General features: G+C 43.4%; 1 protein-coding gene across 1 annotated transcript; it reads right to left on the reverse strand.

The window, feature by feature from the left end:
- Positions 1-815: 815 nt before the first annotated feature.
- Positions 816-1,295, reverse strand: LOC145139944 (uncharacterized). Its single transcript, XM_079073594.1, has one exon. The coding sequence runs from the start codon at positions 1,293-1,295 to the stop codon at positions 816-818; it is 480 nt and encodes a 159-aa protein (XP_078929720.1).
- Positions 1,296-19,719: the final 18,424 nt, after the last annotated feature.

The raw sequence follows: 19,719 nt of genomic DNA on the forward strand, positions 1-19,719 counted from the left end.
TGATACCTTATTTGCTTGATTTGGAAGAAAAATGAGCGATTTGGGTATTTGTTGGTGAAAGAAGTCGAAAATGTAGTGGATTTCAGAGAGAATTTTTGGAGTGTGGTGGTTACAAATGAGGTTGCGATCAGTATTTATAGCAAAAAACACAACCTGTGACCGCAAGGAGGGAACATGCGATCGCATGTTTTGAAAATTTGACCGTTGGGCACTATGTTCGAGGCAAGTAACGGCTAGTTGATAAGAAAGTGATACATGCGATCGCAGGTAAGGAGCCTGCGATCGCCGGTTTTGAAAAATGGCCTTTAATCAATTATTCAACGTTCAAATGTGAGCCAGGAACAAAAACGAGATACATGCGATCGCAAGGGGAAAACCTGCGATCACAGGTTTGCTAAATTATACTCCAATCGATTTTAAAATTGTTCAAATGTGTTCCAGACTCTAAAAACTGATACATGCGATCGCAAGGGCCGAACCTGCGATCGCAGGTTTGCTATTTTTGTAAAAAAATGTCCCAGAAAACCTCGATGACGTGCTGCGACCCCAAAATGTATAACCTGCGATCGCAAAGACTGGGCTTGCGATCGCAGGTTCCACCAAAACTGTATTTTTCAACTTTTTTCAAATTCTCTCTGTTACGTCTTATTTTGAAAACACGATTAAGTTAAAAAGGGACGACCTAAGTAGCTGAAAACACACAAAAATTAAAAAGAAGTTTCAAAATAAAACAAAACCAAAACAAACGCCCGGGTTGCCTCCCGGTAAGCTGCCCATTTTTTCTGTCGTTGGCTCGAAGTTGTTACTTGGTTTCCTCAATTGCGGTAAGTCGGGACCTCGACTACCTCCAATTCTTCATTTGTAACTTGAAACCCTTCGTAAAATGGTTTGAGACGGTGACCATTTACCTTAAAAATCTTTCCTTTTTGTTCACTCTTAATTTCTATAGCACCATGATCAAGCACGTTAGTAACAACAAAAGGTCCCACCCAACGAGACCTCAATTTACCGGAAATAAGTTTGAAACGAGAGTAATATAAGAGTACCTTTTGACCGGTAGTGAATACCTTTTGCGAGATCATATTGTCGTGAAAGGCTTTTGTCTTCTCCTTATAGATTGCTTCGTTCTCGTACACATCGTTCCGGATTTCTTCTAACTCTTGGATATCCAATCTTCTTTTCTTGCCAGCTTCATCCATGCTCATATTCAAATTTTTGACAACCCAATATGCTCGATGCTCCAATTCAACCGACAATCGACAAGGTTTGCCAAAAACTATTCGATATGGTGACATACCGATAGAAGTCTTGTATGCTGTCCGGTGAGCCCATAACGCATCATCCAATCGAATACTCCAAGCCTTTTTGACTGGATTGATGGTTTTCTATATAATGCCCTTAATCTGTCTGTTTGAAGCTTCAACCTGCCCATTGTTTTGCGGGTGATATGTTGTGGATACCCGACGTGTGACACCATATTTCTTGAGGACTGCTTTGAGGGCGCGGTTGCAAAAATGCGTACCCCGATCACTAATAATGGCTTTTGGTGTCCCAAACCTAGCAAATATATTTGTCTTGAAAAAATCAACCACAACCTTGGCATCGTCGGTTCGTGTAGCTTTTTCCTCGACCCATTTGGACACGTAATCCACAACAAGTAAGATGTACACAAACCCGAAAGAAGGCGGAAACTGACCCATGAAATCTATACCCCAAACGTTAAAGCTTTCACATATTAAGATTGGAGTAAGTGGCATTAGATTACGAGACGTCAAAGGCCAGTCATTTGACACCTTTCACAGGTTTTGCAGAATAGAAAAGAGTCACGAAAAATATGAGGCCAATAAAGACCGTTGTCCAAGACCTTACGTGCGGTTCGTTGTGGACCATAATGCCCTCCACAAGCTTCTGAATGACAGAAATTCAGGATTGACTTGACTTCATCTTGAGGTACACATCTTCGAGTTAGCTGATCAGCACAGTGTTTCCATAGATACGGTTCATCCCAAACATATCTTTTCGCCTCCTTCTTTATTTTATCTTTTTGGACTCGGGTGAGATCTGAAGGGAGTTCTCTGGAAAGCAAGTAGTTTACTATATCAGCAAACCAAGGAGGGTTCTGAACAGCGAATAGATGCTCGTCAGGAAATGTTTCGCGGATCGGTGTCAGGTCTTCAGGTGCGGTGAGTCGGATCAAATGATCAGCTACCAAATTTTCTCTACCGCTTTTGCCCCTGATCTCTATATCAAACTCCCGTAGCCGCAAAATCCATCTAATCAGCCTTGGCTTTGAGTCTTTTTTTGTAAGAAGGTACCGAATAGTTGCGTGATCAAAAAAGATTATGACTTTTGTGCCCAACAAATACTGTCTGAATTTTTCCAATGCAAAAACAATTGACAACAACTCTTTTTCAGTGGTGGAATAATTTGCTTGGGCGCTGTCCAAAGTCTTTGATGCATAATATATAACGTGGGGGACCCGGTCTTTTCTCTGTCCTAAAACAGCTCCAACAGCAGTGTTACTGGCGTCACACATTATCTCGAATTGTAAACTCCAATCTGGGGGCTGAATGACGGGGGCAGAAGTAAGAAGATTTTTCAGCACATCAAAAGCATTCTTGCAATCTTCATTGAAGTCAAATTCAGCGTCTTTCTGCAATAATTGGCACATGGGAACTGATATTTTTGAAAAATCTTTTATAAACCTCCTGTAAAACCCTGCATGACCAAGAAAGGAACGCACTTCCCGAACATTCTTCGGGTAGGGTAAGCTCTTTATAACATCTATTTTTTCTTTATCGACTTCCAAACGTCTTTTTGAAACAATATGTCCAAGAATCAGACCTTGGTCAACCATAAAGTGACATTTCTCAAAATTTAAGACCAGGTCTGTTTCTATACATCTTTGTAAAATTTTTGTGAGGTTTTTCAAACAAATATCAAAGGAGTCTCCATAGACGGTAAAATCATCCATGAAGACTTCTATGGCATTTTCGACATACTCAGAAAATATACTAACCATACACCTTTGAAAGGTAGCAGGTGCGTTGCAGAGTCCAAATGGCATATGCCTATACGTGAATGTCCCGAAAGGGCAGGTGAAAGTCGTTTTCTCCTGGAGCAACTGGAATCTGATGGAAACCTGAAAATCCATCCAAGCAGTAGTAGTGGGATTTTCCAGCAAGCCTCTCTAGCATCTGATCTATGAATGGGAGAGGAAAATGATCTTTCCGGTTGGCTACGTTTAATTTTATGTAGTCAATACAAACGCGCCATCCGTTCTGAACCTGAGTTGGAACCAACTCTCATTCTTTGTTCTCTACCAGGTATATCATCCCAACATCCAGTAACTTCATAACTTCTTTTTTAATCACCTCCATCATTGGTGGGTTTAATCTGCGTTGGGCTTCTCGCGATGGCTTATAATCTTCTTCCATCAAAATTTTGTGCATGCAAAGAGATGCGCTGAGTCCTTTAATGTCTGCAATAGTCTACCCAATTGCGCTTTTATACTCCTTCAGAATTCTAATCAGCTCTAACTCTTCTTTTTCTGACAAATTGTTGGATATGATAACTGGTAATGTTTCTTTTTCTCCAAGATATGCATATTTCAGGTGTTCTGGAAGTGTCTTCATCTCCAAGATGGGGGCTTGCACTACAGAAGGAAAAATCTTGGAGTTAGAAATTGGTAATTTAAGAGTTTGGGTACCATAACTCAACTTTCTCTGCTGGTCCATATGAGCTACCATCTCTTGAACTTCTCTATCAACCACATAATTTTCTGATATAACTTGAGCTGCATTAATAGACAAATTTCTGTGGAGCACTAATGCTAGTGACTCACGGTTAGAAACCTCAAAATATTCTGCAGTTAGTGGTTCAATTACATCAATAAAATTAAGGGCTGAAACATCATCAGGATAACGCATGGCATCATAAATATTGAAGTTGATAACTTCACCATCAAATTCCATTGAAAGGGTATCATCATAAACATCTATTTTAGTTCTGGCAGTTTTTGAAAATGGTCTCCCCAAAAGAATGGAACCTGAGTTTGGTGAGTCGTCATCTCCCATATCCAAAACATAGAAATCAGCTAGGAATATGAGTTCATTCACTTGAACCAAAACGTCTTCCAGCACACCTTTTGGGTGCACCAGAGAACGATCAGCTAACTGAATGATGACTCCTGTTCTTTTTAAAGGCCCGAACCCGATAGTTTTAAAAAGTGAGTATGGAAAAACATTTATAGAAGCTCCTAAGTCCAACATAGCTCGTGGAACTGAAAGGTTCCCCAACTTGCAAGGAACAGTAAATACTCCTGGATCCTTGCACTTTGGGGGTAGCCTTTTCTTTAAAACAGCTGAAACATTCTCGCTTACTTTAACTGTTTCGTTTCCTTTTAATTTTCTTTTTGAAGTACATAAATCTTTTAAAAATTTAGCATATCGGGGTAGTTGTTTAATTGCATCTAGAAGGGGAATATTTACCTCAACCTTTCTGAAGAAATCCATAATCTCTTTATCTTCCTTTTCTTTTTGATGTTTTTCAGTTTTGAGGGAAAAGGAGGAGGGGTAATTTTCACTTCAGCTTCAGCAGGTCTATCTTTTTTCTGCACCTCTTCAGTTGCCTCAGATTCTTGCTCAACCACGATCTCTTCTTCCTCGTCTTCTTGCTGATCTGGTCCTTTGTAGTTTTTACCACTTCTGAGGGTGACAGCACAAGCATTGTGCTTCGGGTTCTTCTCAGTCTGAGATGGGAATTTTCCTTGGGTTTGTGGTTCTAGTTTGCTCATGGAGTTCACGAGTTGTGATACCTGCTGCTCCAGATTTTTGATGCTGGACTTTGTTTCATTTTTGAAAGCTTGGGTACTGGTAGCAAGACTTTTAACTATGTCTTCTAAAGACATGATGGAACTGCTAGCTTGTGATTGAACAGGTGGTTGCTGAAAATTGCTTTGGTGCTGATTCTGCTGAAAGGATTGCTGAAACCCAGGTGGAGCTTGGTATTGGTTTTTTTTGCTGAAAGTTCTGTTGAGGTCTTGGCTATAAATTGTTATTTTGAGGCCCTCCCCAAGCTTGGTTGTTGCGATGTTGATCAAATGTCCTTTGCTGAAATCCTCCCATAGCCTGCACAACTTTAGTACCTTCTTGAAGTAGTGGGCACATATCAGTTGGGTGCCCGGTTTTGCAGCAAATCCCACAAGGTTTGAACTTTGGTTCAATACCTTTTTCTTTTGTCAACAAAAGGACAACTTTAGTCAATTCTGAAATCTGGGATTCCAGGTGGGGATTGCTCATCTCCTTAACTCCTCTTGTATGGTCTGGGTACCACTCTTCCTCAGTTGTTGAATGTTTTGATTCATTGGCCAATTTCTCTATTTATGCCCTGATCTCTGTTGGTGTCATGTCTGAAAGTGACCCTCCACTTGATGCATTTATAAGTCGCCTCTCCATAGGTATCAATCCTTCGGAGAAACACTGATACAACTGATAATCACTAATGCCATGTTGTGGGCATTTGACTAACAGCTTCTTGAATCGCTCCCAATAAGGAGAGCCTCTATTTTGCCTCGCTTTATACTTAGAATCTCTCTGCGTAGATTTGACACCTTCGCCTCAGGAAAATATTTTTCTAGAAAAAGTTTGGCGAGTTCGTTCCAGCTTGTTATTGAACCAGACGGGAGGTCATATAGCCATTCCTTTGCTGCATCTTGAACTGAGAAGGGGAATGCCCTTAATTTGATATGGTCTTCAGTAACCGTATGGGGCTTCATTCCAGAACAGACGACATGGAATTCCTTGAGAAATTTGTGAGGATATTCATTCTCAAGGCCTCGGAATGGGGGCAACAAATGGATTAAACCGGATTTGAGCTCAAAGTTTTGAGCCTCTGGAAAGGTGATACACAAAGGTTGCTGGGTAACCTCTTGTGTTGCCCATTCTCATAGAGTCTTTTCAGCATCGTCTCCGTTGTCACTCATGGTGAATTCTGTGTCAGTTTCAAAAGAGTCTGTGAGTTCGGGTTTGTCTGAAGATGGTGAGGAGTAGGTTTTGAACGAGCTGTTAATTGGTGAGGTAGGTGGTGCTTTTGGGAAAGGTTGAAATGAGGTTTCAGATTCGTTCCACAAGGGAGTGCCTTGTGGTGTGGGTGTTTTGGAATGTGAGGGGGGGGGGAGGCTGAGATTCCTGCTTGTTGCTTCTGGAGTTTTGCCTCCTTCTTTAGCTTCCTAGCAGTCTTCTCAATCTCTGGATCAAAAGTCAGATCACCTGTACGTGAAGATCTTGGCATAAAACTATTAGTGTTTCACCGTGTCCCTGGCAACGACGACAATTTGTTAATACCGCTGTCATACACGATTTAAACAAACAAAAATATAAGATAAACTGCTTTATTGAACTAACAGGTAGTACAGGTAAGCAGGGTCGAATCCTCAGGGACACGTCCTAATGTTTACACCTCTTTGCGTAAGGTGTGAACTGATTCTTGATGAATGCAATGAACATAAAAGGGGGGGGGGGGTTATTTCTGAAAATTAAACTAACAGAAATTGAAAATGACAAGAAAATGACTAAATTTAAAGTGATGAAAATTCAAATAAGAGAAAGCAGTTCTAGTTTCGCGGTGACTCCCCTAATCATATAATTAACCTTCAACACAATATTTGACTATGCACTTGTTTAAAATGGTACTAAAGTTCATTAACAAGCTCTAATGACCTTTGTTACAAAAAATTGTTTAATCAAAATAAGTTATTTGAATTAAACCTAACTTTTTACTAAATTAATCAAACAAGCTCTTGATTAACATAGAAAAGTTGCATTATACACAGTGTAATTCCCAGTAAAGTTCAATACCTCTCATAAGCTCGGAGGCGTTAGAACTTGTTTGATCAATTCATATCAGACTTAACCCTAATCTCAGAATTAATCTAATACTTGTCACTTTTTACTAATTAATCTAGACAATTACGGATCTAAACAATTAGATGACTAGAATGATTCACAAACAATTTAAGTGGCCAACAGAAACTGAAATTAAAATCAAACACTCAATTTAACACATAATTGATCAAACTAAACAGTAATCATAGTCAAGCATAGTGCCTGATGATTAATCATACGAAAAGGTTACGTCTTGCGAAACTGAAATATGAGTTTTTAGCCTGACATGGATAAAACGGATTACAAACAGTGGAAATAGAATCTAAACGATAAATGTTACTAAACTAGGAATAAAAATCGAATTGTCTCCTTTAGATCTGCGTTCTTCACTTGAAAACCTCTGAAAATCGCCTCTGAATCGCCATGAATTGCCAATTAGGGTTACTGGAAGAGTATCAGGCTGTATTTATACATCTAGCTGTCAAAACGCCGTACATGTGATCGCAAAGGGCATACTTGCGATCGCATGTATCACCCAAAAACATGTCACGGGATATTTTAATGAAGTACGTTGCCATTTCGATGCAAATTGACCAACCTGTGATCGCAAGGGTACAACCTGCGATCGCATGTTTCTTTTTTTTCTAAGCTGATGAATTTTTTTGCTCGACAAAACCTCAAAGGCAACCTGCGATCCAACCTGCGACTGCAAAGGAATACCTGCGATCGCAAGGAGACAAGATGCGATCGCATGTTACTTTTTTTGGCTCTTTTGATCGCCGTTCCTCCTTCCAAGCAGTTCTTGATCATTTTCCCAGTATCCCTCCTTGGTCTAGACTCCATTTAAGCTCCAAAGCATCCACAAACGCATCCTGAACTTGCGCAATCATCCATGTGCTCCAAATGGCCCTGAAAAGTCATAACAAACGTGAGCAGTACGGGCATTCTTCAAAATGATCATGAAGCACAAAATACATAACAATAATCAGGAATTAGTTAGCTTTTTATAGTGAAATACGTAGGAAATTGTGCTAAAAGATGCATATAAAATGCATCTAACGAACCATGTCCAACAAGGTTCGATTACGCCTCTCAGCTACACCATTCAACTGCGGTGTCCTGCGTGGCGTCAATTGCGAGACTATTCTGCATTCCTTGAGGTAGTCGTGGAATTCAAGACTAAGGTACTCTTCACCTCAATCAGATCGAAGTATCTTGATTTTCCTGCCCAACTGATTCTCCAATTCATGTTGTAACAACCATAAAATTCAAGCCAATTTAAAATTTTTTACATCATTTAAAACCATTCAGTTATTACAATTTGTTTTCAAAATAATTTAAACATCATAAGTCCCAGAAATCATAATCATCAATCCAGGAAGTGTACGGTCACGCCTTCGCCTTCCCGCGGTCGTCCGCTGCACCTGAAACAATAAACTGAAACTGTAAGCTCGAAGACTTAGTGAGTTACCCCCAAAATACCCATACACACAACGATACACATACAATAACAAACAACATACTATGGGTCCAATCATCCATCGGGTTGGAATACCCCAGGCCCTCAACCATCGGGTTGGAATGCCCACATACTATGAGTCCAATCATCCTCGGGATGGAATACTCTCGGCCCACAACCATCGGGTTGGAATGCCTTCACACAATACATATATAACAGATACTATGGGTCCAATCATCCACCAGGATGGAATACCCTAGGTCCTCAACCGTTGGGTTGGAATGTCAACATACTATGGGTCCAATCAACCATTGGGTTGGAATACTCCAGGCCCTCAACCATCGGGTTGGAATGCCAACATACTATGGGTCCAATCAACTATCGGGTTGGAATACCCCAGGCCCTCAACCATCGGGTTGGAATGCCAACATAATATGGGTCCAATCAATCATCGGGTTGGAATACCCCAAGCCCTCCACCATCGGGTTGGAATGCCAACATAACCAATCAAACATGTGCACCTATATCAAATAATCATATAACAGTCTAAAAAGACAACATACAAGGGTCCTATCATCCTCGGGATGGAATACCCTCAACTACCAATCAATCATGTGCACATATAACAGGTAATCTCCTACCAGCATACAGACAGTCAGATCAAACTATAGGTCACTAAGCATAACCACATTCGATCTACCAGGATACCGATTTAACAGATCATACTAATATATAACCATCCTATCTACCAGGATACTGATCTAACAGATCATACCAACATATGACCATCCTATCTACCAGGATACCGAGCTAACATATCATACCAGCATATAACCATCCTATCTACCAGGATACCGAGCTAACATATCATACCAGCATATAACCATCCTATCTACCAGGATACCGATCTAACATATCATACCAGCATATAACCATCCTATCTACCAGGATACCGAGCTAACATATCATACCAGCATATAACCATCCTATCTACCAGGATACCGATCTAACAGATCATAACAGTAACAATCCCAAATAACAAATCAAAGGGACGACCTTGGTGCCTTAGACCCTTGAGTACAGTGAGAACAACTCACCTTGCAACGTCAGATCCGAACTGAAGAGTCGAACTCCTGAATCACCGCCTCACCAATGATCCCAAAGTATCCATATAATAAAACCAAGTGATTACACAACATAACAATCTTGACTAAGGGTCCACACAACTCATTAAGTCTATTCTGTTTATTGGTCCAAAGTCCAATACCAAGTCCTTGACTTGAAAGTCCTTATGCAAAGCCCATTATTGGCCCAATTTACCAAATTGGGCCCAACTTCCTAATTGGGCCTCAATCCAAGATCCGTTATCAAAACTTAGCCCAAATCCAATTATTTAGAGAGTCCAGCAAAGCCCAAGCCCATCTAGTCCAAACACAGCCCAAAACCCGAAGCCCAAATGACACAAGCCCAACAGAGGAAGTACGCGGGGCGTACTCCTCTGTTACGCTGGGCGTACTCTCCCGATGTTAACCACCATCGGTGTGGTTGACCCAGTACGTTGGGCGTACTGGATTTACGCGGGGCGTACTCATGACTGAACCAAAACTCTCCTAAGTGCTTAATGGCTTAAGCACTTAAGCCCATATTTCAGATCCATTGACCAAAAGTGTCTGGGAACCATAATGTCTCGAACTTTATCACTTGGGACGTCCAGAAAGCTCTTAACCCAAGGTATTAATCCATTAAGACCTTTCTACTACATGCATGAGACATCTTAAGCCATTGGGAACTCATTTTTACCACTTAAGACCTCAACAAGGGTCTGAAAGGACAGCCCATTTCGTCCAAAACATAACATGCACCATTTTGGGACTTTTAGGACAATAATGTTTCCATAAAGCTAGAATGACCAGATCTATCTCATACAAGCATAAACTTCCAAGCTTTTTTACCTTCTGGAGCTTCCAAAACAGATGATGAACCAAGATCCACAAGCCAATCTTCCCTCCTTGGCTCCTTGATGCACAAGCTCCTTCTTGAAGGCACCAAAAACACACTTATAAGATCAAGAATGGTCACTAGGAGGCTAGGGTTCTCTCAAGACGGCTGAGGGAGGTGTGGAGGCTAAAAGAGATGAGAGGGTATGGACCATAAGGTGCTTAAATACTACACAAACCCTAAAAGTTAGGGTTCCATCCTGGCACACGTACGCCCAGCGTACTTGGGCACGCCCTAGTATGCTTAGCGTACCACATGTACACCCGACGTACTACTTAAGTCTCCAAACTTACCATTTTGCCACTAGGGTGTCCTTTTGCCACTTCCTTCTAAATCAAGGGCCATAATGACCTAATTGAAATCCGAGGGATGAATTTGGAGCTACTGGAAAAATGGGATGTTACAACTCTCCCCCACTTAAACTAGGCTTCGTCCTCGAAGCCTGCTGCGGCGAACCATTCACGATAATGCTCCCGCATCTTGGACTCTGGCTCCCAAGTCTACTCGGATCCTTTCCGATGCTGCCACTGGTTTCCCTACATAATTCAAGTGCTCTCCGACCTGAACATCACCCAACGATACAACCGCCTACTCATCCAATTTGCGCCTTTGCAGCTGCCAAACGTGAAAAGCGATGAGAATCCAACCGAACCTTTTCAAAAGGTTTAACCTGCATGCCACTTTGCCAACCTGACAAAATCCTGATGATCTAAAGTATCGGATACCCAACTTTCCCTCTTCCTGAAGCGAACCCCTTTGTGTTGACAGGATAATGCGTCCTTCAGCTCCTAGAATATCATCCATAATCAATCCACTAATAAACACGAACACTCATGCCTGGCCCAATCAGCCTCGGGCTGGAATACCAGGCATGCCTACGACAGGTCCAGTCATCCCTAGGATGAAATACCCTCGTATACCCACACATGTTTGTCCCAATCAACCCTCGGGTTGGAATACCAAACATATCAGGTCCAATCAAGCATAGGGTCCGGTCATCCTCAGGATGGAATACCCTAGATTGGAATACCACTAAATACATAACCCGGGTCTACTCATAACTTGAGATCCAAGGATCTATCCTTGTGTATCATCCACAATCCTCTGATTCGTCACAACCGAGTGCAACTCCCCCGAATCTCAACAATACATCCCTTCCGAACGTGCTCCTACAAGAGACGTAACCAACACAATCTCTATGCCCATAGCCTATGACTGGAAAGCTCCCGATAACCTATCGACACCGCGTTCGTCACTTCAGATGTCCAACACTCCATCCTGGAGGTACTCACCTCCTCCATTACCCAAGAAGGCCTAATCAATGTCCTTCACAACACCAACAAGTGTCACAGTGCTGAAACCTCACCCTACACTATCCACCTGCAGAACAAGTTGCTACCCCATAACACGTATATACTCAGAATTTGATCATATAACTAACAAAACCCATACAAAGTCTTCATCATACTCCATCAGCATGTTCAATAGTTGGGGACAGACCTACTGATTGCTATAGCATAACAGCATACTCAATACCTGCACATAGATCTACTAACACATACGGAGTCTTCAACATGACTGAACCGCCTCACCAGGCGTTCAGTCTGTCTGGACCGATCTAAACTGTTGAGCATCCCTTGGACCACCCCTCCTGGTGATCTTTCCTATGCAGACTGTTCTCACCCACTTGGGGTTCCGAACTCCTGATCCATTCCGTGGACTCTAACGCTAGCATAACCCTAGGCCTCATGTCGATCGTCTACCCTCTCGGAAATCTGTGGTTTGTACCCTGACCCACGTGTTAACCACATATACTAAGTAACTCACACACCCGAGCTGAAAGCACTGCCGAGCCCCGACAGCTAATAAAACCCTCCATCTATCAATCCAAAAACCCTCAGAGTCGAGCACACCCTCGACCAAAAACTCGAACTGAACTCAATACACGACTAGAACTCCAACCTGGTTCCCCAAATTCCGCTATCAAGCACCAAGATGGCGTGCTTCTTATGCTGGGGAGTCTTACCGAACCCCCAACCAACACAACCCCCAACCCAAACAGCCACTTGGGTTGTCTTCCTTCCTAACAATGATGTGAAACTTATCCCATTTCAACACCGCTCCTGATTCTGTATCCCAGGACGATTTTCCCCCACTTAGATTCGACTAAGTCTTCACAATACATGAAAATTGGAGAATTCCCAATCTTTCTTACTTTCCAACGATCGATCTGATAACAACCAACTCTTCTAAATATTGCTCCAATACTAGCCAATCCTAATTGATCACACACTTCTAAGAACCAGATGAACACTTCCTGAATCCCAGTGAAACCGATAGTCACTAATGTTTGAATGAACCCTCACTCAAGTCCTACAGACCAAAAGACAAATACTCCATCTAATACCTCAGCAATGAGCTACTTCCTTTGGAGCCTTCATCTGGCAATCAATAACGGTTACTAAAACCATTGATTCCTGACAATGCTGAATAACCATCCTGTGGAACCCTATCCGCTGACCTCCCACATTATATCCTTTTTTCCCAAAGGTGTTCCAAACGAGTCTCCCGCTCTCGGGCTCTAGAAACCATTCCATTCAGGGTTCACACCCTGACTCACTCACCCGCTCAAACATCCACAGCTGAACTGCAGTAACTGAAGCAATCTCTGCCCTAAACCGGGCTACAATTGCTCCCCAAACATAGTCTATAATCCCAAAAGTGCAATAGGTTGCACAATCAATCCTTACCACCCTGATACAAGAGATCCGAGGCAAACCGAACCTCACAAAATACTTATGCCACATCGACCCACCTGCGCTCACCGATGCTGAAATAATGTCGCCAATCCCTGCAACCAATTGACCCCGAGCTGGAATACAAACTGATCCTGGGGTCACAAGCCTTCTCACTTCTTCGAGCTCAAAAAAACTGAAAAGGGGACAATACTTGCCCTATACAACGACAGTCCAATCCATCAACTAACCATTCCACTTTTAGCTGCAAAACCCCAGCTGAACATAATCATCACTCTTTTCTGGAGTCCCCGCGACTCGCATTCCGGCCTCGAGAAAAACCCCCGAAGCCTCAAACCCATACACTCCTGTGATAGCCACTCCCACTCAGCCTGCAGAATATCATGAATACAGAATATCTCCCTGATCTCAAGTAATTGTAGCCCTCCGCTCATCAGAATATGTCCCAGTACTGGAAAACTCGACCAGCTCCTCCCCTTGCCGTCGTTACAGCTGCTAAAGCTATCGCGGTAACTGTCTCCGCAATGGCTGCATATCGCTCGTAGAAATACTCAACCATGGAGGTCTTAATAGATCCGAACATCTTCGGCAACTGTACCCAGACAATCTTGATCACCTCCTCCCGGATGATCTCACTAACACGATCCTCTGAAAATGCTGGCCTATCCTGGCTGCCAGCTCCCGATTCTAACCTGGATCCGGCCTAAAGACGTCTTGTTACCACCACTCTGGTAAGACACCAGAAAGATCTCTGATAATCTATATAATGATAGGGGACCAACTCCCAACCCAACCCTAGGGGTTGTGACTTCCTTGCTATGCGTATGGGTCCTGTGCTTTCAGTAGTACGGGCCCATACTACCTTCCACACCTACCCATGTTTGTCTCAAGTATCATCACAACGCCCTAACAATATACATAGTCATAGCGAGCGCTCAATCCTCACTCCTAGAGGAATGCTAAATATCTCGTAACTGGCCTCCCAGACTCACACAACCCACCCATCCGTGAAACTTCCACCAACCCTGCACCACTAGTGTATGCTAGCCATACATAACGCTGGACCCTATAGAATTTCGAATATCTGATACTACCCTAAGCCCCTAATCAACAAGAACAGAACATAAGGCCAAATCAAACATTCTCAGGCTATAAGATGTTAATTATGTAGAGCCGCGATTCATACAAAAGCGACTACAGTAATGATGTCAATCTCATATAAGGAAAACCCGAGGCTAGCAGGAATCATGTAATCAGGCAATTTTATCATGCAATTCCTGAAGATCCCTAGCCTAGTACTAGCATGCTATTTTAACATATCACATAATCAATAACTGCATGGTATTTTGGGGTCTACTTACTGGCTTCAGCTGATCGTACACTTTGCATCCTCTTTTACTTATTTTGAATACCATTTAAAAATCATTTTGAAAATCTTTCCTTGATTTGAGACTGGATTCACACGAGTGTTCCTCCAATTCACTCAAACCAAGGCTCTGATACCAACTTGTAACACCCATAAAATTTGAGCCAATTTAAAACTTTTTAAATCATTTAAAACCATTCAGTTATTACAATTTGTTTTCAAAATAATTTAAACATTAGAGTTCCCAGAAATCATAATCATCAATCGAGGAAGTGTACGGTCACACCTTCACCTTCCCGCGGTCATCCGCTGCACCTGAAACAATAAACTGAAACTGTAAGCTCGAAGGCTTAGTGAGTTACCCCCAAAATACCCATACACACAACGATACACATACAATAACAAATAGCATACTATGGGTCCAATCATCCATCGGGATGGAATACCCCAGGCCCTCAACCATCGAGTTGGAATGCCCACATACTACGACCCCAATCATCCTCGGGATGGAATACTATCAGCCCACAACCATTGGGTTGGAATGCCCACACACAATAGATATATAACAGATACTATCGGTCCAATCATCCATCGAGATGGAATACCCCAGGTCCTCAACCATCGGGTTGGATTGCCAACATACTATGGGTCCAATCAACCATCGGGTTGGAATACCCCAGGCCCTCAACCATCGGGTTGGAATGCCAACATACTGTGGGTCTAATCAACCATCATGGTTTAAATACCCCAGACCCTCAACCATCAGGTTGGAATGCCAACATACTTTGGGTCCAATCAACCATTGTGTTGGAATGCCAACATAACCAATCAAACATGTGCACCTATATCAGATAATCATATAACAGTCTATAAAGGCAACATACAAGGGTCCTATCATCCTCGGGATGGGATAACCTCAACTACCAATCAATCATGTCCACATATAACAGGTAATCACCTACCAGCATACAGACAGTCAGACCAAACTATAGGTCACTAAGCATAACCACATCCGATCTACCAGGATACCAATCTAACAGATCATACTAACATATAACCATCCTATCTACCAGGATACCAGTCTAACAGATCATACCAACATATAACCATCCTATTGTAACATCCGGATTTCTAGGTATACTATTTTAATTATTTATTTTTGAGGATCATTGATCTACTCGACGAGTTGGCGCTATGACTCGCCGAGTAGAAGCGGGTTTCACACATGAGTTTAATGATCTACTTGACGAGTCCGAAGAATAGACTCACCGAGTAGGCGCTGGAATGGGAAAACCATAAATCCTCGTGTTTTGGACCTATTTAAAGGCACTTATAGCCTCCTTGGGCGGCCACACTTCACAGAGAGAAACCCTAACCTGCCCCTTTCGTTGTGTAGAGAGAGAGTCCATTTTGAACATTCTTGTGCATTTTTGGAGGAGAGATTGGAATAGCTTGGTGGATCTAATCAAGAGAAATCATTGGATCTTGCATTCTTCTGTCATTAGCTTCTCTTCTGAGGTAAAAAGCTCTTACCTTGGCCATATACTCGTTAGATCTTATTTTTGGGAGTTCTAGGGTTTTTCTCCCAAATCATCTTGTGTCCCTGAGTTATTTGAGCATGGTTGAGGTTAGAACCTCAGATCTGGACTAGAGAAGGTCTTGAGAGCCCAAAGATTCGATCTTTACTGAGCTGGAGGCAAGCTCATGTCCATATAACCTTTCTTGGGGCTTGTAATGGCATTATGGAGCATTTATGACATGCATGAACGTAATGATCGAAGCTTTATGTGTCATTCGATCCTAGGGAGCCTAGATCTAGTGCTTGGAGTGTTAGATCTGCCCAAAAATGTCTGAATGGGAGTATGGACTGGATGGACTCGCTGAGTCCGTGTGCAGACTCGACGAGTCGATTAGGGTATACTTGATAAAGTCTGAATACGTTGTAACTCGACGAGTAGACGGGTCTACTCGGGTAGTAGAGTTGGTCTTCATAAGGTCTCTGAGGGAACGAGGGGACTCGACGAGTCCTCCCGGTGCACTCGACGAGTTGAGTCAACGTGGACTGTTGACTCAAGTTGACTTTCGTTAACTTTTGGAGTTCAGGCCAACTATGAGTAATGGAGACCATGGAGGGGTAGAATAGTATTTTACCCTTACCAAGAGTTAGAGAGGGGTTAGAAGGAGTTTATTAGAATAATTGGTCTAATTAGAGATAATCACCATATGTATTAGGCGGAGGCTGTTCCGGTGATTCGAGTACGAGGCGTATTAGTTTGCTTACTTCGAGGTGAGTCTTCTCACTATACTTACCTTGAGTGGTAATTTTATGTGTGACCAGAGGGTCTTATGTGCATGAGATGTGTTATGAGATATCCTGCTATATGTTTTGTTATATGCTTACTGTGTATTATATTGAGTTGCTGAGTTGAGGGACCGGAGGGTCACACTGAGACACATTGACCGGAGGGTCTTATTGAGTTATAGCCTCGAATGGCTGATGTACTGTGTGTGGTATTTTGGGGATCTCACTAAGCTTTATGCTTACCGTGTTATGTGTTATGTGTTTCAGGTAGTTCCGAGGATCGCGGCAAGGCACCGACATGATTTGTACACACTGGCGGGAGATTATTTTTATGATTCTGGGATTGTGTTTATTTGTTGACATTTGAGGCATATGTGGTTTTGAGAATTATGATACGAGTTTTATTGTGTTTGAAAATGAAAAATTTGTTTTGAAAATTTACGTTGTTACAAGTTGGTATTAGAGCCTTGGTTTGAGGGATTCGGATACACCCTCGGGTGTGTTTGGACTCAAACTGAGGATTTGAGAAAGATTTTCAAAAGAGATAAATTTTTCTAAAAATGAGAAAGAGTTTAAGAAAAGACGAGCCGGAGTAGTGTGTACAATCAGCCAGAGCCGAGCGGTGATTTCCCAAAGTAACCTCATTTTTGTGTTATGAGATATAGCGCATGCTAGAGAATAGGATAGGTAATTCATATATTAGGACTAGGGTGGCCTGATTTGTGATGCCTTAGCCAAGGGATTTCTGTTATCAGTGAGGCATTGAGTACTTGTACTTGGGATCCGAGGAGGAGGACTTGGGGCGAACACCGATGCAGTGTGGAAGGTAGTATTGAGCCCGTACTACTGGAAACACTGGATCAGTGAGCGGCCCAAGTAAGAATCCTTAGGATGCTAAGGAACAAGTAGGGACGAGTGATCGAGTATGAGTATGCTCGAGCGAGTCTCTGATGGTGGGTACGCGCCAAAACCCTGGTAGCAGTGGGAGTAGCGATGAGGAGATACGAAGGATGGTCCACGAGGAGGTGGTCGCTGCTATCCGAGCAGAGATTCCAGAGATGTTTGGGTCTATCAAGACCACCCTGATTGAGACTTTTGATGAGCGATACGTTGCTGTCACTGAGGCTACTGCTGCTACCGCCACTGCAGCTGTCGCTGCTGCCAGGCCTCAGGGAGGTGACTCGTTGTTGTTCCGCGAGTTCAGCAACACGAAGCCACCAGAGTTTGATGGGACTCAGGAAACGATTGCTGCGATGAGATGGATTTCTGACATCGAGGGGTGTTTCTATACTTGTTCCTTTTCGGAACATTTGAGGGTGCGGTTCGCGCTAAACCAGCTTCGCTTGGGAGTGAAGGACCGGTGGAAGTTTGTGACGGCCAGTTTCACTTTGGCAGAGCTCACTGCATTATCATGGGAGAGGTTTACTGCTATGTTTCGAGATGAGTATGTTCCCACGGTGGAGTGGGAACGTTTGGCACAGGAGTTTCTGTCTCTCAAGCAGAAGACAAAATCAGTGACTGAGATTTCGAGGATTGTTCACGAGAGCGCGATGTTTAGCCCTGAACACGTGTCCACTGAGAAGGCACGTGTGAGCCGATACCTGAGCATACTGAGGAGGGACATACGAGAGTTCGTGGCGAACTCATCGTATAAGACATTTGCCGAGCTGCACGCCAATGCCAGGAGGAGGGAGATTGAGCTTGAGTTGCAATCCAGGGAAGAGGAGGAGTCCCGGGGAATGGACCGGAGTCTAGTGCAGTCGCAGCCGGCAACGAAGCGGGCCAAACCCGTTGATTCCAGAGTTGGGGGCCAGAAGGTCCGCACTTGTGGCAAGTGCGGCAAGAGTTACGAGGGTTCTTGTCGGTCGGGGATTTGCTACAAATGTGGTAAAGAGGGGAACTTGGCGAAGGACTGACCCAAGGGATTCTCGGTTTGCTTTCATTGCAACCAGACCGGCCACCGGAAGGCCGAGTGCCCTCAGCTCGTGCAGGGATCAGCCCAGGGATCTGCACCTACTTCTATGCGCGCTGCTGAGACTCGGCCAGCGAAGGCCGAGGCACCGAGGGTTCGTGGGAGAGCCTTTCAGTTGATAGCGGAGGAGGTCCGCGCAGTGCCTGATGTTGTAGCTGGTACGTGTTCTTATTATATTCTTTTGAGAAATTTTGTGCTTATACTGTGATTGTGTATATGTACTTTTCTTGTGAGTTCTGTGCCTGCCTTGGTGTTATTTGACTCGGGTGCTAGTCGATCCTTTGTATCGTTAGCTTTTAGCCGTCACATCAGTATCCGTCGAGAGGAGTTAAGTCGACCTCTGAGAGTTTCCATAGCCGAAGAGCATGCGGTATTTGCGACTGATGTGATTCGTGGATGTGTGCTTGAGATTTTCGGAGTTGAGTTTCCGATAGATCTGGTACCGATTGCGATGAGGGATGTCTGTGTCATCGTGGATATGGACTGGCTAAGTCGATTTGGAGTTATGATCGACTATGAGCGTCAGTTGGTGACCATACGAGACCCTAGTGGGGGAGTGCTTACAGTATATGGCGAGGGTACCCGATCAGGGTCGGCATTTTGTTCGGCCGCCAGAGCGAGACAGAGTCTACAGCATGGATGTAGGGGATTTTTGGCGTATGTGATTGATACGCGGGCTACTGCAAAGAGATCGAGTTCTATCTCCGAGGTTCCGATAGTGTACGAGTTTCCAGATGTTTTTCCCGAGGAGTTGCCGGGAGTGCCTCCCGAGAGGCAGGTAGAGTTTCGGATCGATTTGGTGCCAGGAGCGGCGCCTATTGCCAAGGCACCTTATCGCCTTGCGCCTCCGGAGATGCAGGAGTTATCCTCTCAGCTGCAGGAGTTGTTGGGGAAGGGGTTTATCAGGCCGAGTAGCTCGCCGTGGGGAGCCCCGATCCTTTTTGTCAAGAAAAAAGATGGTTCACACCGGATGTGCATTGAT

The sequence above is a fragment of the Lactuca virosa genome, chromosome 9 (assembly GCF_052849685.1).
Source record: "Lactuca virosa cultivar CGN04683 chromosome 9, Lactuca_virosa_CGN04683_v6, whole genome shotgun sequence".
NCBI classification, from domain to species: Eukaryota; Viridiplantae; Streptophyta; class Magnoliopsida; order Asterales; family Asteraceae; genus Lactuca; species Lactuca virosa.